We start from the raw sequence: 27,014 nt of genomic DNA on the forward strand, positions 1-27,014 counted from the left end.
AGTCGCGCCGATCTTAATCAGTCATTACCAAACTTTTTGACTGGACAGAGTAATGATCGACCTTAGTTCGGGCGAACTGAATTTCGTACCGGGGTCCAAGCAGCGAATAATTGCAGTAGAAATCCACAGGGGGGAGCGATAGGACCACAGCCACAGGAGTCAGTAAAGCTCCTCTCAACCTCCAGACTGGAAGCTTCATCTCTCAGCCGAGCGAACCTGGCCAGGCTGCCCGGGTCCTCACTGACCAGCAGCAGCCAATATACTGCATTTCTGAGGGGGTGGACCAGGCTTTGGGACAGTGACGCTAATGTGTATTTACTCACCCGTGTATCAGTGGGAATAAGGACGGGAGGACAGAGAGATGTCTGCGCCGGATTCCACTAACCTGAGCAGCTCCGTCAGCTACAACCAGAACTCAACACCGAACGGTGGAGCTGCGCCCCCCTATCAGAATGGTAACACAGGCCGGGTGATGCGATTAGCCAGACCGCTAGTGTTAGCATGCTAACGCTCTGTGATGCCAGATAATTTGCCGCTGCGCTGAGTTTTTAATTTTTTAAACAACTGCCCTCTGGTATTAATTATAACAGTGACATTATGTATAAATTAGGTCGACGTGTAAAATCGCCAAAAAAGTCTTTCACCCAAAGCTAATCAGTTGCTAACGCTAGCTAACTTAAGAGCTGACCTAGAGACTGAAACCTCAGAGAGATAGCTGCTAACGTTAGCTACCAAGCGAACGCAAAGTGTTAGCATGATAATAGCTGTGTGACAGATTGCGCACCATCATTTCATAGCGTTCATTTTATACTGAAGCTCTACTATACCACCTCCCAATTTATTTTACACTGAAATAATCGGGTTTTATTTATGACTGTTGTTGCTGTAAGGGATGCATATTCAGTAGAGAGCTAACTGGTTTTAACCCCCACTGCTGAGGTAACAGCTGCTGATGAAGCTTGTTGCTTGTAGTTAATGATAATCTTCGTTCAGTATTTTATTTATGAGCTTTGTCCTACTGGCTTGACTAAGATGGGAGGAAGTAGGACAGAAATATTTGACACTGAGCTTATTGAACTTGTATTTAACTGCTTCCTCCCTCTTCCCAGGTCCAGCACAGACATACCCATCCATGTATCCACCTACAGGCTACTATGGAGCCCCACCTCAACAACAGAGCTACCCCACCATCCCTGCCCACTCCACTCCTGTTCCAAACAAAGCGCCCATTACGAACAGTGCCCACAGTGCTAACTACTACCAGAACAACCATCAGCAGCAGCAGCAGCACCACCACCTCCCTCAGCATCATGTAGCACCCTCTCTATACAGTGCTCCCCCGAGCTCTGCCCCTCCTTCTCAGCCATACGCCACCCTCCCTTCTTCAGCACCTCCACCGCCAAACACCCAGTACAACCAACAACAGCCATTCCAGCAGCAGCAACAGCAGCATCCACCCTATGCCACTCCAGGATCCTATTATGGACAGCAGTCGTACCATGCTCCCCCAGCACAGCAGCAGCATCCCAGTTTGGTTCCTGCGCCAGCCAGCGGTCCTGGAGCTCCCCTCTACCCCATTGTTTCATACCCATCAGCGCCAGGAAGTAGCCAGTATGGCACCCTGAGTTCCTCGCAGAGCACCTCCACGCCTGGAGTCATGCCCATCCAGATGGGTGCACCCCTTCACCAGTACAGCACCTCTCAGCCAGCCTCCACGACACCAGTGCAGCCCGGGTATGGCGGGGGTCCTCCCAGTCAGATGGTGCCAGCGGTCAATGGTCAAGGAAGTACAGGTATGTGTGACTGTTTGTGTTGTGCTGAGGCTGATCAGCTGCTTGCTGGAAAGTGAGACATTTTTCCTTGACACTATATGGATGGATCAGATATTTGTGAATCTAAAAGTAAACATTCAGAATTCCTAGAAAGTTAGTTGTAGAGTTGAGAAGAGAAGCAGCCTGTCATTTTTAATGGACATTTGATTGACAGATATTTAATCCTTTTAAATTCTATTTGTAGTTTTTAGATGTTTAGTTAGAGAAACACCATTCTCCTGTTGGAAACTTCCTACCTTTTTTTATGTTCCTGTATTATTCCCTATTTTTGCTGCAGCTCAGACCACAGTCCACCAACACTATCACCAAAGCCACAAGGCACCTCAGAGCTATGACTCCTACGGCAGGCTCACTCATAGCACTGGTGGTCCAGATGGAGAACGGCTGCCCTCAGGAACCCCCTCCACTTCAGTTCATTCCTCGCCGGGCCGCCACCAAGGTAGTTGTTAGATTCAGATGTTTGTTTTTTTAAGTTTCTAATAGAAAACATTTCAGTAGGTTTTCCAGGGCTTCACAAGGGAGTAACTTAAGAAATGTGCCTCAGCATCAGTACTGCTCTTCTTTCAGACTGTTTGTACTGATGAACAACAGCTTAGAAAGTGTGGAGTGTTTTAGATATGGAATATTAGTGATATGCTTTTTGTATTTATGTTTCTGTATGTATAAAGATGGAAGTTGACAAACTGCTATTATGCAATTACCTACCAGGTATAAGATAGTTTAAAGTTCTCTTTTGTGATTTTTGTTAAAGGTTGGCACAGAAAACCCTTTTTATGTTGAAACGTCAACATTAATACATACGTATGTCAGTTTCCTGTTTTTGGTTTCATAACCTGGGGAAGGAACTCCACACTAGTGCATTAGTTTGAGAAGATTTCCTTTTAATTGATCTACATACTTGAAAAATGTCATGAAGTGAAAACTTTTGTTCTGACCTGCTTTACTTTGGTGTTTGAACATAAGTTCATTATAGAGTGAAATGACAGCTTTTGGTTTTTCTGTGCCCAGTGGTCTGGTTTTTTGTCTAGTGTAAATTCTTCACTGAGCCAATGTACAGGTTGAATGTTTGAAATCCTGCTTGAAGTCTACAGTGCAGATGCGTGTTTGTATGGTTTACATAACCACAGCTGCACTTTGGAAATGTCTCTTACAAACACAAAAACACACACACACACACACACACACACACACACACACACATATACTCATACACACTTTCAAATGTGCAGGTGTGAGCCTTTATACAAATTTAAGGGTTTCAGGTTGGAACTCACCTCCTACCAGTAAGCTGCTGGTTTACTTTGGTTCTGACTGGTGAATTTTTTCACTGTTACCTTCTTGAGCAGGTTCAGACCAAAGGACTCTTGCACCAGCTTCACTTGCATTTAATCATTATTTGGGTTGCAAAGCAAATAGCCTATCGAAGCTTTGCATAGTCTCTCCATGTAGGGAGAAACCGAAACGTAACTAGGCCAAGAACCCCAACGTTTTTGCAGATGTTTCACTCTGTGTTGCCAGTAAAATGTGTCTAAATCACTTTCCTCTGTCCCAGTGATGATAGCCTCAGACTACAGAAAACATGTAATACAATAGCAAGAGAACAGCAGCACAAACAAAGGACACACCTAAATAATAGGCATGTATTAAAAGGCCTGCTTGGTTTTCACAATTATTTCAAGTGGTGAATTAGTGTGAAATAAAGTGATTAAATTATTCTTATCTGGGTTGGTAACACTGAATGCAGCATTTATAATTATTGTGGCAAATTATTGTGATGTCATTTGCAGCATTTTTGTTACACTGTGAAACATTAGAGTAATATTTGTGAAGTTGCAAGATGTTAGGGAACAAAAAATTTGGTGGAGCTCGTTGAGTAATCCACAGGCTGGGAGTAACCTCTGCCTGTGAAAACAGCACTGAGGGAAATAAAGTCCCACAGGAAATGACAAATCTGCAAGTGCTCCAATCATTGACACATCTAGAAATATCTGATGAACACGCGAGACCTAACTGTGTGCACATGTAAGCCTTAAGTTGTTAGTTTGTCTCCGTTGGACATTTTTGTACCGGCTTCTCACTTGGCCTCCTAAAATTTTACTGGTTTTACGTGTAGGCTTTGATACAGAGTTAATGTGAAAACACGCCTAAGCAACATTCCTGATTGTGAAACTAATTCTTCTTTCATTGCCAAAAAATATCAAAACATCTTGGCCTGTTTAAATTTTGGGGTTTGTAAGTGTTACGCACAGACAACAAAGATTATCAGTGCTGTCCTCTGTGTGGTCTGTCTGAGAAAATGGGCAACGCGCCAGCTACTTTGATCAGTGATCAAGTTCAACACACCACACACACTTAGACACACAACATTTACACAAATCAATTGGAATGAAGTGTACTGCATGATCACCGCCGTCCTGTCTTCTGTCGATCACCCAGTCTTGACAGTTTTCTTATGTACCTCTCCGACTCCCCCCTTCCAACAGGCATGCAGTATGGATATGTTGCTAATAGTGGAGCTAGCTCTGCCTCTGCCGCCACCTCAGGCCCAGCAACAGCTCCCTCGTCATCCAGCTCTGATGATGATGATGAGGAGGAGGATGAGGATGAGGAAGCAGGTCTGCTTTAGCTTTTACCTCCCCCATACCCCCTCTTGTACTGCTTCTTCAAAACTCCCTTCAGTTATGTCTTACACCTTGCCATGCCCCTAATCTTTCTTTAAAAACATAACTCTACCCGTCACCTTTACCCATTTGTGCGTTTCCACCTCCCATTCATGCAACATCACTTTTGATCGCTACCGCTCTCCTGTTCTGTGTCTGACAACTGTCACTTCAGCTCCACGTCCCAACTCTCTCAATCAGTTTGCCACCCATCATCCGTACCTTCCCCTCTCTAATAGGCTAATCAGATTTTCCCTCCCCTTCCTGCTGCCTCCTCAACAACAGCCTTCCAAAGTTCACCTGTTGTTCACCATCTTTCCCCTTCACGGATATCAGTGCTCGTTCTAAATGTTGAATTCATCTTTTAAACCCTGCTCTGTTGCTCTATCATTGACTGACTGACATGAATTTTTTATTTCTCAGAAAGATAAACAGGTAAGTAGGTTAGCTTTTCGGTCTGTCTTTAAAGCCTTCAGCCATGTTCTGCTTTTCTAATTGTCATGCAGTGGATGCTTTCATCCTTGCATGCTGTCTAGCTCGCTTTCACTTAGTAATCATTGGGATATGATCATCCGTCTGAAGTGCACCTCCAATTACCAACAGCCGTCCAACTGTGGCTGCTGGTGGGAAAAAAAAAAAAAAAAAAATCAATCACGTTGTGTTCTTTCTTTCAGCCTTCCTCCAGCTATAGAGCTCAGATAGAAGTAGCCGACCTCATGCCCTTGGATATGAGTTGGAAATAGATTTGATATTGGAATATTGAGCTCAGTAAGTCTTATGAAAAACATTTTCTTATAAGGTGTTTGCTGCTGAAATGATTCAGTTTGCAAATAACAGAAAATTAATCTGCAGCATTTTACGTATAATTAATCATTTAAGTCATTTATGAAGCAGAAATACAAAACATCTCTTGGTTTCATCTTCTCGACAGTGAGGATAAGCTGCTTCTGTTGTATAGTAAACTTTATTTGCTTTGCAAGCTTTTTATGCTTTTATAATTTTGCATTGGTTTAGTGTTTCAGACTGTTGAACAAAAAGGCAAATTTGGGCCCAGTGGAATTGTTATAGGCATATTTCAGAGTTTTCAGACATAATGGGCTAAATGATTTAATTGTTTATTTGGCCTGAGGAAGACCCTGTTGGCAATAGCTTGTTGGCACTTTACCAATATGCTTGACTAAAAGAAGGCTTTTAATATATTGTCTGTCTTTGTTGCTTAGGAGTGAAGAGTGATTCTTATTTATTATAAAAATCCCCATTAATCTTACTTGCATTGCTTTAAGATAAATTAGATGACTTTAAATCATCTTACATAAACGTTACTAACTTCATAGATTCAATAGTAACTGAAATGGAGAAAGTAACCTCTACTTCTTAAATTTGTGGCTGACATAATACTGTACTCTGCTCACTCTGTCTCACACATACGCATGTTATGTACCACTCAGGTGTTCTGCGGATGACTATCCCTCAGGAGCTGTGTCATCAGCCAGAGGTTAACAAGTTTTTAAATATAGCCACTCCTCTGCCGCCGGGTGCAGGCTCTCTGTGTATGTGTTTGCTGACTCGCTCACTCCCCATGAGCGAGCACGGGCGAAGATTTTGTCAGCTACCCAGCACTCATTAGCACATCACTTAATTAAAAGAGAGGCTTGTTTTAGCGTTCAGCTTTCCCCTCATGATCTCCCCAATTCTCAGTGGTGTTGCTCGGTCTTACAGAGGTCTTTGTTGTTGATTTCTGGATGTCATGCGATTGATCCAAATCTTTTTTTTTTCTTATTAATAAGACAAATGAATATGAACATTACATTTAAATGATCAACTTATGTTCCACAGTTGTGCATTACATCAGACAAAACTCTTCAAATCTGTAAAACAAAACCTTTAATAATAATTAATAAATACAATTTGCTTGGAATTATTAATTGAACAGCAGAATTGTGTAAAAATAAGACAATATGATCACGTCAGCAGGATGTCATTATCACCCTGTCCACATGGGCAACAATGGCAATTAAACATGACGCTCCTAAGTAGAGCGGATCGGATTTATTCGTTTCAATTTACTAACTTAAAATAAAAAAGTTAATCAAGAAAGAAGGAGAAGCTATATTATCATTATTATTATTATTATTAAATCCTTTTTTAAACAGGTAGTCTAATTGAGATTGGGATCTCTTTTTAGAGAAAGACCTTTGTACAAAAATAAACATATACAGTTTATAGACAGACAAATTCATGGGCATTAAAAATAGACACACAGATATTCCCAAAAATAGATTATACATTTAGTCACATTTCAAAAAAGCATCTGCAAGTCCGATTGTAAATACACAATTATAACCTTATGATATATTCCAGTTACACTTAGAGCTGTAAACCTTAACTGCTAAAAGTGTGAACTGCACTTTCTTTATATTAAGACATTACATCTTCCCTGCTAGTTTTGAGTTGAACACTTCAATTCAAGACACATAACAGCATTTTGATTTCTTTGCTGTGCCTTGTTGTGTTTTTGCCAAACCTGCTGAGTCATCCTGGCACTGGTGCCAAAATGCTGAGTGGTGTCTCAAGTGAATGACATCAAATGCACTTGTTATCAAAGCAGTGCTGTGCCCAGTCTGAGCTCATTAGTTAAACACATGTTGCATTTTGTAACACACATGATATCTATGTATTCCTGGTGAAAACTGAAGGGCTCCCTGCAGCACCCTTTTTCACTGTTGACAGAGACCGTAGATAATCAGATCAGTGTCACTAGTGAGAAACAGATTAGAAAGAGGACACTGTCGACCACAGTGTGAATGGAGCTTTAATTATCAGTAACGAGGAGTGGCAACAGCCTGGGGGCAAGCCAAGTGAAGGGCTTGTGACTAAAGATCTTGAAACCAGCTGATGAGGGTTAGAAGAAAAAGGAAATCAAAAACTGCAGAAGAAGTTGCAGCATGGGCAACGCTAACAATGAATGGGTTTGTTTTACACTTGATAGTATCCTCTTTATTGTTCTATGAACTGACAGAACAAAGGAAGAGGAGGACGTGTCAGAAGAATCTTGGAGAAGGAGGAAGAGGGCTTAGCTGTCCTGGTGTCCTCCTCCTCCTCCTCCTCTTCTAGAGCAGATAATCCAGTAGTCTGCTGGTCTGATTTAGTCGGCGATAATTGGATCCACTCCTGTCCAATGAGCTCTCTGCCACAGGCCTGTCATGTCTTGGTTTGCTGCTGTTGATCCCTCCTTTTGGCCCTCATGCATTAACGTGTTCATTGAAATATTCTACCCTTGTAATCCTGTTGGAAATCCTATTCATTATTGCACACGAGAGGAAAAACAGTGGCTGCAATAGATCATAATGCCTTGCATCTACAAGATTTACATTTTGCCTTTGACTCAGAAGGTACAGTGGTAAATGAGACAGGAAATGCGAGGGCAGAGATAGTGGGATGACATGGAATGAAGGCTGGACTTGAACCGGGGGTGTAAGGGTTTAATGGAATGCACCATAAGCCACCATTATACTGTATCGACTAGACTTATTGAGTTTCTGAGATCTGAGTAATGGCTGCTGCTGCACTGCTTCAATTTCTTGCCTCAGTCTCTCTGAGCTGTTGCAAGGCCTTCTGGGAAATGTATGAAATCACTAACTAAGGGTAAAAGTCATGAAGCTGTTTGAAGAAAAGTGGGTGAAAATAAAAAGAAGCTGCAGTTAGGGCGGCAACCACTGGACTTAACTACCTAACTGTATATAAAGCAGTTGAAAAATGCTGCTGACACAGTGATGCATCAGTATTAATCTAATAATGTCATATACTTTACTGCATGAACGCTTAATATGATGCTTTAAGTGCATTCTGCTGATGGTCCTTTTTATACTTTTACTTCAGTAAGATTTTTAATGCAGGACTTCCTCATGCACTGTTGTGAACAAACACCTCAGTGATACTCACCAACATGCATCCTTGAGGTCAAACAAATGTGTTTCCATTTCCTTCCTAGCAAGTGTCTTTAACACCTGCATTGTTTACATCAGCTGGTCAGTCTTCTTCTTCCTCCAAACCTTTTTCTGGCATTTTTCCTTCCAAAGTCATGAGTTTAAAAAAAAACAAAAAAAAAAACATTATGAATTGTGTGGTAGAGAATACCGAGGGAGAAACTGTGTGTATCGTAGACTATGGGGGAAATGAGATGGAAACTAAAGTAAGTAACAGTGAATCAAGGACTGAGAGACAGAAATCGAGAGTTGATACCATAATGTTTATAATCTTTGGCTATTCTCATGTAGCTATCCTCCATATTTTATCTCGGCTGCCACCATATTTTCTGTCCTCAGAGGCTGCGGCGTCCTTTCATCGTGTTTTCTTCCCTGTATTCACTCTGCCTGCTCTTTCCCTCTCTTCTTCTCTGAGCCCAGAGGGAGTCCAAGCACAGCACACTTCATGGCCAAACAAAAAAAAAAGCTCCTTTTCATTCTCGTTAATGTTTCATCTTTTTGTTCTTCTCCCTCTTTCCCTCCTCTTCTTTCATTTTTATCTTGACCATCCTTCCTTCCCTCTTCCTTATTGACTACATTTACAGCTGCTGTCCTCCATTCTCTTTTTAATCTTCCTATTTTATCTTTCAGCCTTTCTTTCGCTCCTTTGTCTCTCTTACTTTTTATTTTTAGCTTTTTTTTTAGTTGTCCTTTTGGTTGTACTTTTTATTTAGCTATCCCTCTGGGTCCTTGTTTATCTATATTTAATTCATTCTTTACTCTTCCAGTTCTCTCATCCAGTCTTTTGTTTGTAATTTCAGTTTTTAATTCTTAATGTGTGTCATTCTTTCTCTCTCCTCTCCCAGGTGGTGACACTTCCTCCTCCACCACTGGCAGTGCCTCTCCGGTGCCCAACAGCTATGATTCCCTCGAAGGAGGCAACTATCCAGGTATATCTTCATCATAAACATATTACTGTACATCTAAATAATAGGCATATACACAAATCAATCACATCACAAAGCGCTTAGCAAGGCCTGCTGCCCCTGTGAGTTGATAGTTTTATTAGTTTTGGCATTGACCTGCTGCTTTTATTGAAAGTAATTCACAGTGAGTGCAAGGGTTCCGTGACAATATCTATTTATAACTTATATTGTAAGAGTTTAGAAGAAAGTCTGCACAACACTTTAATACTCCCCTAACACAGCTGATAATGTGCTCCCTGTTTCGGGCATCAATTTGAAATACTTCTTGAATTAAATTTGATTTGCATTTTGCAGACAGGGTTTGACTTCGGTGATAAATACACCCAAAAATCGTAATGGTCGTCAAACAGTGTTACTCAGTGTTTCCGAAACAGAAAATCAAAAACAAATTGACACAGCAGGTTGATTGAAAGTGAAACTAAACAATCAGGGAGTGTCTGAAAGTTGTTTGGATCAATATAATTATATGTTTTTCTACTTTGAAATTAATTTAAAACATGTTGTAGCAAGTTAAGCATGTGGAGGAGGTGTGGAGAAAGTCATCCACTTCTCAACTTATGCAAAAGCCTATGAAGCAAAGGTGTCACACACATGCATATTTCCACATAAATATCATGTATTCAAACTGCATCTTTGCACTTTTGTAATTATACTAACACTGAAAACCACTTGTGTGTTTCAAATATACATCACATTACTTTAATGCTGACCTCTTTGTCCTCCTCAGATTCTATGCCACCTTCTAATGACATGACCAACCAGGCTCAGTCCTACGGTAGCTATGGTTACCCCAGCATGCAGCCAGCCTATCGGCAGGGACCGGCCTCCCACAGTGACTCTTCCCCAACTCACGACCTGTACGGCCAGTCAAGCTACCAGCAGTACTCCCAGGTGAGGCCACAGTTCCTGAGAAGTGTTGACTGGTGATTTCTTATTGTGGATTCATTTAATGACAAGCAGTTATACCAGCCTGGATCCATATCTCTGTCAGATATTTTTTATTTGTTTGCCACAGCTGTTTTCAGAGAAAAAAAGTAGTCAAATCCCACTGTATGCTTCCTGCACTAAACAGCAGACAGGCACAGTTAGAGACTAGCTGGTGATCATAGTGGAACATTCAGCAGCTGAAGAGCCAGATCTTTTCCATAGCACTTGGTAGAGACCAAAAACAGCTAAAAGAGAGTGACTATTGAACTTAAACTTGCCAGGTGTCCAGAAGTATGACTGTAATTGAGTGATAATGTTGCTTTGTAGCTGGATTTGTAAATATGCAACTGTTTGGTGACAAATTTGGTGACAAATCATTTTAAAAGGTGATGATATGCAAATGTTGTGTTCAAAACCTGTTTATACTGCCCCCAAGTGGCCAAAAATATCAGTACAGCATTTGCAAGTTTAAGGATGAGGATGAAGCTGCTGTTTTTTTTTTTTGTTCATTATAAACAAAAGTTTCAACAAATCAATGCCAGTTTTATCTTTTAACAACTATTAATGAAGTTATTGAAGCTTTCTCTCACTGATCTTTATTGCAGTTTGGCAGTAAGTTAGGCTGATAGTTGAATTTCTTGTCTTCTCTTGCAGAAGTAGAAGTGTTCTTGTTGTATTGCCACACCAGGCTGGATTGATCACAAGGGTATAAACGTATTATTTCTCCTTCTGCCCTCCCTCTTATTCAGCCGTTTCCGAACCTGTCCCAGCTGTCTGCGGCCCTGGGGGGACTGAGCGGGGTGCCAGAGCTGGAGGTGGAGGCCCTGAGGCCGGTCAACCTTCTGCAGGAGAGGAACCTGCTGCCCCCCAGGCCCTTGGAGGCCCCTGAACCCAACCTCAGCCCTGACCTCAGGAAGGTCAATTGCAGTCCACAGTAAGTAAAGTGTAGGGGATCTTGACTAATCTTAGCTAAGGCTACAACTGCGATTAAAGCATGAAATTTAGCAGTTAAGTTAACCGTTCGATTACCAAATAAAGTCTTGTTATCTACCCAAGCAACTTGTGGGTAAAATAAGGCAAAACTGAAAAGATGTAAAAGCCAGGGAAGTGAACGCAGTGAGTGCACATTATAATTCAAAGACTTGATGAAATGCAAAGCAGGATATGTCTAATCTGTAGATGTGTTATCTAACCCACTCTTTCTCTCTTGTGTCTCTGCTGATCAGGACCTTCAGGTGTACACTGACTAGCATCCCCCAGACCCAGGCTTTACTCAACAAGGCCAGGCTCCCTCTGGGCCTTCTCCTTCACCCCTTCAGAGACTTACAGGTATGAGCCAACTATAAAAAGCTCAACAAAGTGAAACATTCAGACATAAAGCTTTTGTCTCAGATAGATTTTGCTGTCTCAGAGATAAATTAGCTTCAAATGTTTTTGTAGGGTGGTGACCAATAGGGCTTTTTGACAGCCAGGAATAAAGTTTTTGAATTGGAGCTTTAACTTTTCTTTAACTTCTACCATTTTGTTTGTGAGAAGAGTTTTCTGTTTTTTCTAAAAGAAAAAAAAAAAAATCTTATAATCTTATCATATAAATTGTGTTAGGAAAACTCAGGACACTAACATCACTGTTGCTGCTCTTACTTATAGCAGTTGCATTGTAAAGTTTTGCAGAACTTCTTTTTTTTTTTTTCCCCTGATTTGTGGTGAGAGGTTTGGTGATAGCTGACGTTAGTCTGGTGTGGTACCCAACACGCTGAGATTAAAAACCGTCATTGTAGGCTGCAGTTCTTTTCACTTCTTCTTCCTCGTTACACTGTTTGTGCAGTGTACAACACAAAATAAGGATCCCTCCACAGGTTTTGATTAAATTAATATTCGTATACCAATGCTGTCCAGTGGAAACCATATCTTCAAATTTATTGTTTCTTTATTAGTTCAGAAAAGTCACTCACTTCTTAAGCCAATAAACAATTTAAAACCCATTGGATTGTCTGAAAAAAGTCTGTAGCCCATGAATGTATATTTTATATTTCACTGTATTTTGCTTTCAGCTTGTGAAAGTTGTGGATTATTGCTCTTTTCTTTTGCTTTCTTTGCTCACAACATACTGAGACAGTTAGGAGTCTTCTGTAGAGCGTTTGCAGCTGCAGTGACAGCAGTACAGGAGGACGATGATAAGATGAAGGAAGATTGTCGTGAGTGTATTTATAGAAGTGTTAGGTCACGTGGTGTCAGAGAGCGAGCTGACGAAGAACAGCGATGCACTGATACCACGTGAAAAACAGCGATAGGAGCCAAACGCTGGCCAAAGCTCGGAAGTGGCTGGAAACTTTATTCGCAGCAACAACTGCAGCCTGTTGGACGTATTCTGGCTGTTCTAACAGTGGAGCAGCCTGGAGAAAACTGGGAAAGGGACAAGTACATTTTAAAGCCATTTGTAAGGGACTCGCTGAACAAAAATAAGACCTTGAGAAACGCTTTAATTCGTATTCATGTAGTAAAACAGCTCAACAACCTTGGAACCATGTTCAGGTTATGCAACAGTTGCCAATTCCCAGGCGCTACTGCTTTCTCTGTAACACCATGGATACAGGTTTCACAGTCACCACGTGCTTCACACTACTACACTTGCCAATTTCACACAGCACAACTCTGCTGTTGTGATCATTTGTTTTTGAAATGTAAAACAGACATTCGTTCTCCTCACACACTTCTACCAGAGTCACCTCTAAATCCTGGAACCGCTGAGAATTCGTTTTTGAAAAAAAAATAAAGGCAGTTATGAATCTGCTTTGCTTCATTTTTCAAGCAGATACTGAGCTCACGTCGGCATCAGAGCGTCCTTGCCAAGGGTGTAACAAATGATAATTTTCTCAATTGTTTGGTCTGTTCAATGTCAGAAAGTAATAAATATGCAATATAATAATAAAAATGCAAATTTCAGCTCAAAATACAACTTCTGACTTTGTCCAACAAATGAAGAATCCAAAGATATTCAATTAAGAATGATATAAAAAAGATAAATTTCAAACTTTGAATCAACAAATTCTTTCTGCTTGTGAAATGACTGTAACGATGAATGGATTTTCAAAATAGTTGCCAGTTAATTTTCTGTTGACTGACTAAGCGATTAACTGACGAATCATTTCACCTCTAGTGTTTGTTAAATTGCAAGAGAAAACAATTAGTCCAACAATAGACAGTGCAGCTTTCGTGTGAACTGAAGAATAACTACATAATTAATAGGTTCTAAGTTAAAGTGTAGAGGATTTACGGCGATCCTGGTACAATCACGCAATCCTAGAATCATAAGAGACGGACGGGGGAGTGGGTCACACAAAGACTGCAGCTGCAAAGATTTGTTCAATCACATTCTCTAAGAAACAAACAAAGCTTCTCTTCAGTCGTTTGTTGAGTCATGAATAGTGGAATGTTTGGAAAAGGTCATGATTGAAAGTGGAACGAAAATGTAAAATTTAGAGGAAAAAATGGCGGCTATGGTTCAGGAGGTACAGCGGGTCATCTGCTAATCAGAAGGTTGGTGGTTTGATCCGTGCCCCCTGATGGCTGTTCGATCAGTTTGAGTGTGGGTGTGATGTATGAATGCGCTGTATAGTCTTTAAGACTAGGAAACCACTACACTAAGTGCAGTCCATTTACCATTTGAAACACTCATCTCACAAGCCACATTTGGATTTTTTTTTCTTCTCTGCAGCAATTACCGGTGATCACTTCGAACACAATAGTGCGCTGTCGCTCCTGTCGCACCTACATCAATCCCTTTGTCACCTTCCTGGACCAGCGCAGGTGGAAGTGTAACCTCTGTTACCGGGTCAATGATGGTAGGAGTCCAGTCAGAAGTTATTCTCTACATCTTCTTCTGCCTCATGTTCTGTTTTCAGCTGCTCTGTCCTGTCCTATATGTTTATTAATGTAATATCACTTTGTGTTCTGCATAATTTTGCAGATGTTTCACTCGCTTTTATTCTTTCTTGTTCAGTTCCAGACGAGTTTATGTACAACCCAGTCACCAGGTCGTACGGCGAGCCCCACAAAAGACCCGAGGTTCAGAACTCCACTGTGGAGTTCATCGCCTCCTCAGACTACATGGTAAGCTACGTCTGTCCTTCTTGTAGAATAGTGAATTTTTATTGTATAATGTTTGTTGTGCAGTTATGAATTTCCATGTAGTGTGAAAGTTTGTCCACTAGAGGGCAGTCTTGTCTTGCTGCTACAGCATCTGAAGGCTAGTGTGTGCACACTGCATGAACTTTAACAGACAAAAGAGAGTGTGAGGCGACGCTTTACTGAATTAATAATGAAATTAACTCGTGCCTTTTCACATCCAGTCAGCTCTTTTTAAGAACGTATCAAGTTCATTACATCCCCACTGATGATGTGTTTTTGTTCTGCCAGTTGCGACCTCCTCAGCCGGCGGTCTACCTGTTTGTCCTCGATGTGTCTCACAATGCAGTGGAGGCAGGCTACCTGAAGTATCTCTGTGAATCACTTCTTGATAACCTGGATAAGTGAGTCCTGTTGATATATTTATAATGTCGCTGGTTGATTCTTGCAGTAAAGCACAAGTAAAGAAATTTAAATTGTCTACACTCTCTAATATAAGCAGATGTTGTAAACAGCTGTCACAGCCTTTTCTCTGGAATACTTTTCTTTCTATCTAAACCAGTTCTGACAAAAGGTAGTTGTTGTGCTTCAGGTTGCCGGGGGACACACGCACCAGGGTGGGCTTCCTCACCTTCGACAGCACCATCCACTTCTACAACCTCCAGGAGGGACTGTCCCAGCCACAAATGCTGGTGGTGTCTGATATAGACGGTACGTCTGGTAACAGGAATCAGGATTTAGATTTCACATCATCAGGAGGGAAAGTAACTTTGCTGTTTTAACTGCTGATAGTGGGTAGCAGCAGTCTCCAGATATAAATATTATTTTTCAAGAAATCTTAATAGATTTATCACAGAAAGTATTTAATACTATTCATTTCCAGAATATGTTCCAAATTAATTAGAGTATTTTTAAATTACAATAAGAAAAGACGCTAACTTAAGAGAGGCCTATAAATTCACCTCAAGTTGCCACCAGTGGATGTGGAACATGACATTTATATTGTAAGTATTTTACTGGGAGCTGAGGTTTGGAGGATTTTAACTTCATAACTCCAAAAGACTTCATATCCCCAGAGGATTAGAATCCACATATCTCCACGTATATATCTCCATGATTATATGGTTCACATATAAGTTTAATGATTAAATCTTGGTCGAATTGTTAAAATAACTATAGAGAAATTGTGTTTTATTTATTGCTATGTAATTTGCAAAAAGGGTGAAGCACTCACCTTGACTTTAAATTGCATCCTGATGTTTAAAATGAATTCAATTACTCACAGTCAAGTGCTACTGGAAGAGAGCAGCTCTACCTGCCATCAGTAGGTGGTAGGAGTGGGAACGTGTCATATTTTCATACGATCTGAACATTTTGTGAAACTTTCTGCTTTGGTTTGTGTCGCGGTTTTTCTCTTGCAGATGTGTTCATACCGTCTCATGACAGTCTGATGGTGAACCTGAAGGAGAGCAAAGAGGTAGACTGTTCTTCTCTTCATTTTAGTTCCTTTGATTCTTCTCTCTTGTCCTGATCATTTCCTTTTCTTTCTTACATCCCTGTTTCTGTTCCCTTCATTGTTTCCTTTCTTCCACCTGCTCTTCCCTTCCCTTGCGTCTCTCTCCCTCTGTCCTCCATCCATCCATTCTCACCTCTGTTCCCTTCATCTTCCTCATGTTCATGCCCTTGTTTCACTCTCTCCCCGCTCCTCTCCTCATTACATTTAAATAAAGTCTTGAATTTAATGAAACTTCTTTGTGTCCACCTCCATTAGTTTCCTATTTGTCATTTAAATTTCTCCCCCCCTCCTTCTCCTCCTCCTCCAGTTGGTGAAGGACCTGCTGACCTCGCTGCCGGCCATGTTCAGTCAGAGCAGGGAGACCCACAGCGCCCTCGGCCCAGCGTTACAGGCCGCCTTCAAGCTCATGTCACCCACCGGGGGCCGCGTCACAGTTTTCCAGACCCAGCTGCCCACGCTGGGTGCTGGTATGCTGCAATCAAGGGAAGACCCCAACCAGCGCTCGAGTAGTAAGGTATGAGCGAGAGGGCAGATATTTTACTGTTTTAAGGCACTTAATTGTGGTTGTAATATAATATTTTTTGATGGTTGAATTTTGGGATTTGGTATGTGCTGCTGATGATCGTAGTGTCCTGTTCCCTGTGATTTATGACTCCTAAAGCAAATCATATGACAGATGAGAAACAGCTAAATTATGTCTCTTCCACAGCCCCCCCACCCCCCACCCCTACTGTGTGGATTTATAATTATTGTCCTGGGATTTTTCAGTACTGCCAAATTTATATTCCTTGCACAACCCGCTGTTATTACCAGCCACAACATCACAATTTGATCTCACATTTCACTTTAGAGACCCTGCCAAGAAGTTACTGCCGTGGTTTCCAAAAATTAATAATACGAACTAAGAATAGAGGTCCTTTTTAAAGAACAGACAATCACTTTCCATAGAAAATAGAGTCTGAGTTTTCTGGAGGATTTTTAGGCTGAAAAATAAAAATAAGGAAGCTTTGGAAAATATACAAAAAAGGGAGGCTCTTCATCAGCCAAATTATGCGCCCTCTGTCTCCATCCTTGTACAAGTGATATCATAAATCACTTTGTGGATATTTTCAGTCCAAAAACACCCTTCCTAAATCTGGTGCTGGTGGTTTCCTCCTCTACTTTCTTGTAACAAGTCTGTATCTTCCAGGGTGTGCAGAATCTCGGCCCCGCCACAGACTTCTATAAGAAACTCGCACTGGACTGCTCAGGACAACAGATTGGGGTGGATCTTTTCTTGCTCAGCTCCCAGTATGCTGACCTCGCCTCACTGGGTAATAATGCCTACGTCCAAAATTCACACTCTTTAGCCACTCTTTGGTCAGCTGGTCTGTTTATCTGTCATTCCAGTACTTTGATTCAGAGTGAAATGTCTTTACATCTAACGGATGGGTAAACAGGTCAAAATTAGTGGTTACTGTGACAGGCTGCATCAAAAACTAATGATTGAATCAGCCTGAGGTTTTCTTTCTTTTACTATTCTTCTCTCTTTTCTGTGTCAAACAATCACTGTCGGTTTAAAAGGTGGTTTTTAAAAGCTGGTCGCTTGCTCTGTGGCACAGATTGATTCAGGATTATTACTGGAGTCCATTGTAACAGCTTTGAATCTACGATGTCTACATCTGCAGTCTTTCAGAGGGAGCTTCTTGTCTCCTATCAAGCTTATGTTTGATACTCAAGAGATAGATTTTTGTTTTGAGAACCACTAGGAAAGTTTGTACCCCTCTATAGCTTTTAAATGAAAACCTTTCTTCTTTCCCTGCTCCTGTTCTCCAGCTTGTATCTCCAAGTATTCGGCGGGCAGCATCTTTTACTACCCCTCCTTTCATTACATCCACAACCCGGCACAGCTGGAGAAGTTCCAAGGAGATCTCGAGCGCTACCTCACCAGGAAGATCGGCTTCGAGGCGGTTATGAGAATACGATGCACTAAAGGTAACTGGATCAGAGGTCACTCGCACTGTCCCTGCGGACATTTTTTATCCCATATGACGATGTTACTTATCGTGTCACTTAAGATTAGGTAACATTTGGTTGGCAGCTGTTATTGACACTGGGTTGCCTGGATGCCTCTTACCTTTTAACAGGGTTAAACATCTGTGCGATTCCACAACCTGCTGTGTGATATTTTGTCTTTGCATCTGTTTACCTGAACATGTGGTGTACTTTTGCATTTCAGTTTTGTTTGTTTTTTTCTCTGCAGTTGTTTTGCATAACTCTTTCAAACCTAATTGTTGTCCCTGCCCTCCTGTCTGCTCGCCCTCAGGTTTATCCATCCACACGTTCCACGGTAACTTCTTTGTGCGCTCCACCGACCTGCTGTCCCTGGCCAATGTGAACCCGGATTCTGCCTTCGCTGTCCAGATGTCAATCGAAGACTCTCTGGCAGACTCATCGCTGGCCTGCTTCCAGGCTGCTCTGCTCTACACCTCCAATAAAGGTACACAAGCTCACACACACTTTGATCGTTGTGAGGGAACGTCTGCGGGTCACTGGCCAAAGTACATTCTTCACTATTTCAATCCGTCTGAGTGCCATTTAAGACTTTTACAAGCTGACCTGTTGCAGCAGCCGGCAGGAGCAGCGTGTAGTTATTCTGGCTGATTTCCTGGGTTGAACATGTGGAGCAGAGTTACTAATGCTTATTCCACAGTAAAACACCATTTGATGAATAAAGGTTTTTAAAAAACATTTGGATGCTGACACATGACCCACAGTTGGTCAAATACTAATCCTTTTGCAAATGGCTTTTAATAGTTCATTTAACCTACTTAGCTAATGTAAGTGTGATGCCGTGAAGTTTTTTTCTTTGCTTAAATCTCTTAAATCCTCTCTCTCTCTCTGATTTCCAAACAAGTAAAAAAACAAAAAAAAAAACTGCAGTTTTACTGTCTCTGATCATTCCTACAGGAAAGAGGCGTATCCGAGTTCACACTCTGTGTCTGCCAGTGGTCAACCAGCTGAGTGACGTGTACGCTGGGGCTGATGTCCAAGCTATCACTTGTCTGCTGGCCAACATGGGTGAGTCTCTAACAGAAACACTTAAATGTCACATTATTTTTAAGTACGTTAGTTTGCCTTGGAAAGTATTTACTTATACTTATACTAATGTTCCCTTTGCTTCACTGTGATCGACTTAAAATGAGCAAATAAAATTGATATTTTTAAACATATTATCAAGCAACAGAAGAAAATGTTGAAAACCAATGCTGTAACGTTTCAGGCCTTACCCATTGGTTCCCATTCATTTCCATACAGGAATGTACTGAATGGAAACTTGGTTCGCTGTGTTGAGTTAAACAACTCAAGCAAGTTTATGCACGCAAATGATTAAAGCTATTGCATGGGGGGAAAAGTAGATGAAAAGATCTGAAACTCTTTGGTATGGTTTGAAAATGACCAGTGTAAAGAATATGACAGTGTTTAGTTAAGAATGGCAACATTTCAAAAGGCATCGCGTTCAGTTAACTGCTTAGGAGATGCAGGAATTTTATGCCTTTTCAGAGGTGGACTGCTCTTCTTCATCCCGTCTTTTCTGCTTTCCCATTCCAGCCATCGACCGGTCGATATCATCCAGCCTGTCGGATGCTCGGGACGCCCTGGTGAACGCGGTGGTGGACTTGGTGAGCGCCTACAAAAGCAACGTGTCGAACCTGCAGCAGTCGGGCCTCGTTGTCCCCGCCTCCATGTGCCTGTTCCCTCTCTACATCCTCGCTCTGCTCAAACAGGTGCGGCTTTTTTGACAGGAATCGGCACATAAAGACACAAAAGAACGCACAGTAATCAAACCTCTGCAGCTACATGACACATCTTAAAATATAATTAGAACTGCATTTACATCATCACTACACACCCTGAAAACTCCCTCTACCTGAGGTGCAAAATGATCTACACACACACACACTAATAAAGGCTGAGCTTACAGTCAGACGGACTCCTACACAGTCTCTGGCTCTATTCATCCACCCAGAACTTCATCATCCATTCATACATCCAGGGTGTGTTCACGTTCAGACACAAGCTCACACCCTTTGTGTCATCTGAGACAAAAACCCCTAAAGGTCAGATTAGTGCACACCCTAAACCATTCATGGTCCCTAACGGAGCAAATGAAAATAAAAACGTACCTGGAAACAAGAAAATCACATTAGATGACATCATCTATGGACTGTTATTCTTGACGATTAAATGATAAACCATTAACAGTCATCATCTTGATTCCTCCTTTATTCTTATTTGATGCAGCCTCTGTTTAATCCACCTTTATTCGAATATAGGGATTTGCTTTATTAGTATTTGTCAGTGTTATGATCTTTAGAGGTTTTTAGGAGTTTAAAATTGAATGAATGAATACAAAAATAAATCGGTGTTGAAAACATTTCTCTCCAGAGAGCGCTGCGGACGGGCACCAGCACGCGGCTGGACGAGCGGGTCTTTGCCATGTGCGAGTTCAAGACGCAGCCGCTGCAGCAGCTGATGCGGATGGTTCATCCTGACCTGTACAGGCTGGACAACATGTCAGACCAGGTAGGACAAGACTGAGCTAAGTGGTATTTGGATGATGAGTCAGTTACGTTGGAGTGACTGGATACACCCTGTTGAACAGGCGTTGAACTTACAACAGTCATAACCAGTGGTGGAGGAATGATTGAGATCTTTTACTGAAGTTAAAGTAGCGATAAATATTACAGGTAAAAGTCCTCACTCAAATAAAAGTACATTATTAGCAGCAACATGTAAATGAAGTATCGAAGGAATCGTGCAGAATGGCTTTCAGAGTGTCGTTTATCATATTTATCATTGTGGTTACTATGTATTTACTATGTGTTATTATTATAATGTTAAGTATTATGTATGATGTTATCATGTTAAAGGTGGAGCTGTTTTGTATGTATCTTAATCTGAAAAGTAAATAGCAACTATAGTTATTAGATAAATGTAGTACAATATTTCTAAAGTAGCATAAAATGGAAACAGTCAAGTACAAATACTTTAGTAAAAATACTCCGTTACATTGGTCGCAATATTTTTGTTACTGTCACTTTTTGAGTTACTTAAATAATTAAAAGGGAAAGCCTTCAGCATATATATTTTTTAATTATTTGGAGACCTTGGGTATTTGCATGTGAACTATTGAACATCGTAAACCTTTGGAGCATTATTTAAGTTTCTATGGAAACTGGAAAACAACTCTCACTGCACATATATTACTTACTTTTTACATAGTTTTTAATTGAAGTGATTCTTCTTTTGATATTTAAAAAACAAGAGATAAAAACCTAATCTGTTGCTCTGGTTTTGTTGTGACCTGTAGGGGGCGCTGCATCTAAACGACACAGTGGTTCCACAACCTCACCTGCTCCACCTGTCCGCTGAGAGGGTGAGCAGAGATGGAGCTTTCCTCATGGACTGCGGAAATGTAAGATTTCAGTATTATTTATTCATAAAGCACGCTACAGAGAAAGGACATGAAGTTTATTTCTCCTCATGAATATTTTTTCTCATCTTTTGCTACAAGTTTTGGAAGTAAATTAAAGGCTAGTGCATTTTGGCCTATAAGAAGGAGAAGTTAAGGATTGGGAAAACTCTTGTGTTTTCTCGTTTTGAGCCTGAACAAAGCAACAGCAGCTGCGTCACCACTGCCAATCTGAATTTTAGTGTCACATAATTTAATTTTAAGGGGGTTTCCACCCAAACCAATAAAATACAGAGGGGAAACTGAATCATTCCAGTTGTTGACAAGAAAGAATCCAATACAAAGACAGTGAATATCAGTCCTAACTGTCAGGTATGAACAGTTTTACCCCTGTTTGTAGTTGCTGTTGGTATTTGAAATACTGTTGTGTGGGTGGGTTGTGATATTGTCGAAACTGAGAAACATCTAAAACAAAACAAAAAAACGATTGATTCAGTTTCCTAAAGGTCCCGGAAACAACATATCCTTCAAATCTGTCTGTCCATCAGTTTTTAATTCTTTAACTCTTACTATAAACTTTGATTGTTGCACATAGAGCTGCATTTATTTATGAATTTATTGATCCTTACTTAAGATCAGGAAAGTGTGATCCTCTGTGCTGACGCTGCTCTGTTTCTGTCTGCAGGTGTTTTACCTGTGGATCGGCAAATGCTGCAATGAGATGTTTGTACGAGATGTTCTGGGCTGCCCCAACTACGCTTCAATACCCCCCAACATGGTCAGTGAGACAAAAGAAGCTGCACCTTTCCATTCAGCAGGAGCAAATTAAAAATGATGCTTTTTATTCAGCCTGTTCAGGGAGGAGGTTTTGTCCACATCCAACATGTCAGGAAATTAACTGTGATTAGGGAAGTGGCTGTATTGTTGTACGTCTTGAGCGGACAAAAAGATCCACCGCCCAGTTGTTGCATGAATGATGCAATCCAGCATTGTACATGTTCCCTTGGAAATGAGTCACAGCTTTACTCGACAGTCAGGGAGCAACTGCAGTTCTGTCTGCATTGTTAAAAAATAACTCGTGCAGCAGAACAGATTTGCTGGTGTAGCTTTTTAACAAACCGTGCAGCTACCTAGAAAGCTCTGTCATCACCGCACTGTGGCCGCGATGGCAACACACAGAACAAACAGCAGCTGTCAGCACTTGTTTATGCTGTTTATTTTATTTTTCTACTAAGAGGTCACTGCGTCCCAGAGCCACCTACTCACAAACCACAAGCGTATTTCTAGATGACTGTGGAACTCAACGTTTTCTGTTTCCTATCTGAAACACGCTGCAGTGAAAGCAGCGTTGTTGATGTTGTGCTTCTCGTCTCTTTCTCAGAGTCACATTCCTGAGCTGGAGACTCCTCTTTCCGAGAGAGTGCGAGCGTTCCTCGACTGGCTGCAGGACAACAGAGCGTTCAGCTCAACAGTACACGTCGTCAAGTAAGCACTGCCGCACATCTGGATTAACATCTGACGTTAATTAACACTCAGCGTCCAGCGTGACTGAACGCATCTTCTCATATCCAGATGCAGGATTTTAGAAAGTGTGAGAGGGTCATGAGGTGGGCTTCATGTACGTCATGATTTATTTATTTATTATTTATGTTAAGTCCATTGCATTTAATTGCATTTTGCTTTTGTCGACACACCAACTTTTCCATTTCAGCCAGTTGGGAAAACTTTTTTTTTTTTGGTATGTCCTCTCTGGTGGATGGAAACCTGCCTATAAAAGGAGGCGGTTTCTTCTCTCTGTCAGCAACGACATCAAATCACTGCAACTGAAATCATTTTCACTTCCTCTATTACCAATAGTAGTAGCTGCAAGAGACGTGAGGAGGTTTGCCTGTTAGAGGCCCTGTTGTTGGTTCATTAGAAAGAAGAGAAATTTGGGAGCTGAGTGTTTTTTAGATCATTTCATTGACGTTACTTTTCCTGCTGCTGTGAAATCAGTTTATGTAGAGAGAGCGGAGAGATACTTATTATTGTTAGTTTATTTATTTTTTAGGACACTGAGATTACCACACCACACGCTTTGTTCTTCACCCCATCTAAAATAAATATAAAGCCAAAATGTTTTACATTACATGCTGTCAGGTTACTGTGACAAGCTACTCAAATATCCATCAGGTAAAAATATCATTTGTGGTGTAAACAATTTAGAAGCACAAATCACCGCGTATAGAGGTCACAGGTCACATCACACTGTAGTGGTATTGCTGGGACATGGCGGCTTTGAGATAAGCAGTAATAAGGATATTCATTTTGTAAATGTTTTGATGGTTAAATTCATTAATCCACAAAAAAAATATGTTCTAACAGGAGCTTTTGCTGCTTCTCTCTCTATACGATGGGAAACTGAATATATTTGAGAAAGTTTTGGGCTGTTTGGCAAGACGGCTTCTTGAATTGAGACATGTTTCCATATTTTTGGCATTTATTTTCTTTAATGTAAACTATTAATTAATATCTAGTCAGCCCCTTTATGAGGGGGTGGTGACAGGAAGGTGGAAACACTGTGTGTGTTAGAGATAGAGTGTGTGTATGTATATATATATATATATATATATATATATATATATATGGAGAGAGAGAGAGAGAGAGAGAATGCATCTACACCACCAGGCTAAAAAGAATGAGATGTTATGTCCCATAGTTTATTTGTTGCACCCTGATATCTGACAGTGAAGAGCTTGTTCTTGCCAGTTTTCTGAAAAAAATGTCCTCACATTTCCAGCGAGCTGTTCTCGCCTGGCACTGAACAGAAACGGGGTGTGACCGGTTTCATGTTAAAGTTGAAACCTTCTCCCAGCAGGGGTTGAGGTTGACAGAAAACTATTTCCAGTGTAAACACATAGTAAGCAGTGAGGTCACAGATGACAGCGGTAAAGGCTTCCACAGGGAAGGTATTGTTTCTGTATTGTTTCTGTTTTCTCTCTCTCTCTCTCTCTCTCTCTCTCTCTCTCTCTCTCTCTCTCCCCCACCCCCTCCTCCTCCTCCTTTGTGGTGATGCATTGTTGCTCAACTACATGTTGACTCCACAGTGTTGTTGTGGAGGAGGATTGGTGTCAGTACAAATGGACTGACTGATCTGAAACAGTGAATAAACAGTGCATGTGATAAGGTGGGAGGTGAGTTACGGGACTTGATCTAAAATTAGAATATAAATCAAAGTTGAAAATGCAACAGGAGCTGTGGCTTTAAACCTCATTCAAACCTCTTCCTCTCTGATCACTGATGGGTCTGGTTGGTCAGAAGTTGCACCTGCAGCCACACCCAACAGTGATGCCCCAGAGGCCCTGGAGTCCACCTGCACCTGTGCATCACTGCAGCAAGGTGACAAGTCAAACCACTCCAACTTTTCTTGGGGGTGCTGTGCAGCTGAGGTGCAGTACCATCAGCCCGTCCTGTGAGCTAACGCAAAGTAATAGTTTGGGTTATTTGACGTGGGGTTGTGTGAGGTACTGATCCATAGTCGGTGTATTACAAAAAGTAATTGGCTGTTGTTTTGACATCAGAACCAAAATTCAGGAATTGTGTTGTATATGTAGTATATAAAAATCACCTTTAATAGAATCCATAATTACAAACCAGGCTCTGCTATCGCTCTAACGCTTGTCTTTGTTTTGTTTTTTTCTTCTCCTGCAGGGACGATGCCTCAGTTAAATCCACTTTCTTCCAGCACATGGTGGAGGATCGGTCAGAGTCTGCTTCTTCATACCATGAATTCCTGCAGCACGTTCAGCTGCAAATGTCCAAGTAGGCCACCATCCACAGCGAGAGAAACCCTGGCCGCTAGAATCCTCAGACCTGGCGTGAGGAAGGATTTCAGCCTCGTAGAGTGAAAATTAGCGTTAGCCAAATGACGGACAACCATCGCTTCCTCAGACCAGTTTTAGCGAGGTGGGTTACCTCCCCTTCCTTTTAACAGTCTTATCAAACACATCAACCCTCGAAGCTCATTGGTCAGCTGTGATTTGACCATCAGAAGGGGAGGAGGGGAGGGGGAGTCGTTGTGGAGAAGAATAAAGATTTACAGGAAAAAATGAATGAAGGATTTGTCACACGCTCCTCCAGCGTCTCCTCGCTGCCACTCAATTACTGTCAAGCCCCCGGTTATCCCTCCGTCAAATCCATCACTCATGAGAACAGAAGGGGAAAGAAAGTCGAGCCAAGAAGATGCCACTTCAGTACATTTTAGTTTGACTTGTTTTCGTGAGCCTCACATGTAGCTAGTGCTGTCCTTCTTTTTTTTAATTTTTTTTTATTTTATAATTTATTCCCTTCCTCACTCCCTCGGTTTGATTTTAAGACACTTTTGAATACACTGGAGAACAGAAACAAGAATTCCTTCTGTTGTTTTTCGGCATGTGCTTTGAAAATACGCATGTCACCGTTTTTGTTTGCTGCTAGTCCCGAGGAAAGGCGACGACGACCGGGAAACACGATTCAACGGTGGTCGGACGTTTGAACCCCACGCCATCGGCTCCGCTCCCTCTTCTCTCCGCTCCGCTTTGTGAACTGGTTTTTGTCGAGCTCAAACTTCAGAAACAGCCCCCCACTGTCAACAATCTTATTCTCATTTGTTTTATTTTTTCCAGGCGCTAACTCGAGTTGCTATCCACTTTGTAACTATTGAGAAGAATCTTTTATGTGCGATAATTTATGAAACAGCTTATTAAATAAAAAACAAAAACAGAACTCTGCTTCTTTCATATGGTGGTGGCATTGATGAACAGACATTTGTGGTTTCAAACAGAATTATTTTCCATTGGTAACATTTACTGTCAGGCATCTCAAGTTCCCACATTTTCCATCCACAAACTTGTCAGTGGTATTAATTTCTGCTGAAACGGGCCGACGTCGCTCCCCATTCTCAGACAACATGTCACTTTTCAGGATATTGACTAACTGCTCTAATGTTTCGACACATTACCATTAACATCTGCAACTTACTCCACCTCACAACTCTGATCTTCTGACTACTACACATTTTGTAAGACCCAACTAAAAATACTTTTTGACCAAGTTTATTCACTCATTTATTTCATTTTTTTATTTATTTATTTTCGGTAAAGAGTAATTGTCTGTATTTTTCAGTATAAACTAACTGAAAATCTGAACCTCTCCTAACTGCATCAGTAAACAATTAGGGTCGGGTTCTACTAGTTTATACCTGATTGATCCGCCCCTCCAGTGTGGCAGTTCAGACCAGGTGTAAACACTTTTGATGTCTGAACTACTTCTGAGAGACTATAAACCGGCTCTCACAGAAAATAAAGGACACACATGCCAAAGTATAAAAAGGATGGTACAGACGTAAAAAATGCTGCAGTTGGTTGAGTGTGGATAAATTTAGACGACTTGGAAATTGTTGAAATGTGTTTGCAGAGGTGACGCTGCATCTTTGCTGCTTTGTTGTTTCCTTTTGGCAAACCTCAGTTATTTATCTTTTATTAGAGACTGGTCTTAAATCTTTATTCCAAACTGCTGTTTTTTTTTTTCA

General features: G+C 41.2%; 1 protein-coding gene across 2 annotated transcripts; it reads left to right on the plus strand.

The window, feature by feature from the left end:
* Nucleotides 1-207: 207 nt before the first annotated feature.
* Nucleotides 208-27,014, plus strand: LOC111232666 (protein transport protein Sec24B-like). 2 transcript variants are annotated; one of them, XM_022760284.1, is made up of 24 exons: nucleotides 208-455; nucleotides 1,110-1,793; nucleotides 2,110-2,271; nucleotides 4,316-4,447; nucleotides 9,324-9,407; nucleotides 10,171-10,334; nucleotides 11,120-11,304; nucleotides 11,597-11,699; nucleotides 14,086-14,212; nucleotides 14,371-14,480; nucleotides 14,787-14,899; nucleotides 15,088-15,206; nucleotides 15,917-15,972; nucleotides 16,319-16,525; nucleotides 17,201-17,324; nucleotides 17,827-17,985; nucleotides 18,317-18,490; nucleotides 18,961-19,071; nucleotides 19,603-19,778; nucleotides 20,440-20,577; nucleotides 21,365-21,469; nucleotides 22,152-22,244; nucleotides 22,848-22,951; nucleotides 25,157-27,014. In XM_022760284.1, the coding sequence occupies exons 1-24, from the start codon at nucleotides 362-364 to the stop codon at nucleotides 25,269-25,271; spliced, it is 3,639 nt and encodes a 1,212-aa protein (XP_022616005.1). In that variant the 5' UTR covers nucleotides 208-361; the 3' UTR covers nucleotides 25,272-27,014. The 2 variants fall into 2 exon arrangements, with proteins under 2 accessions (XP_022616005.1, XP_022616006.1); XM_022760285.1 differs by lacking the exon at nucleotides 4,316-4,447.

The sequence above is a fragment of the Seriola dumerili genome, unplaced genomic scaffold (assembly GCF_002260705.1).
Source record: "Seriola dumerili isolate Sdu_G_001 unplaced genomic scaffold, Sdu_1.0 BDQW01000331.1, whole genome shotgun sequence".
Lineage (NCBI taxonomy): Eukaryota > Metazoa > Chordata > Actinopteri > Carangiformes > Carangidae > Seriola > Seriola dumerili.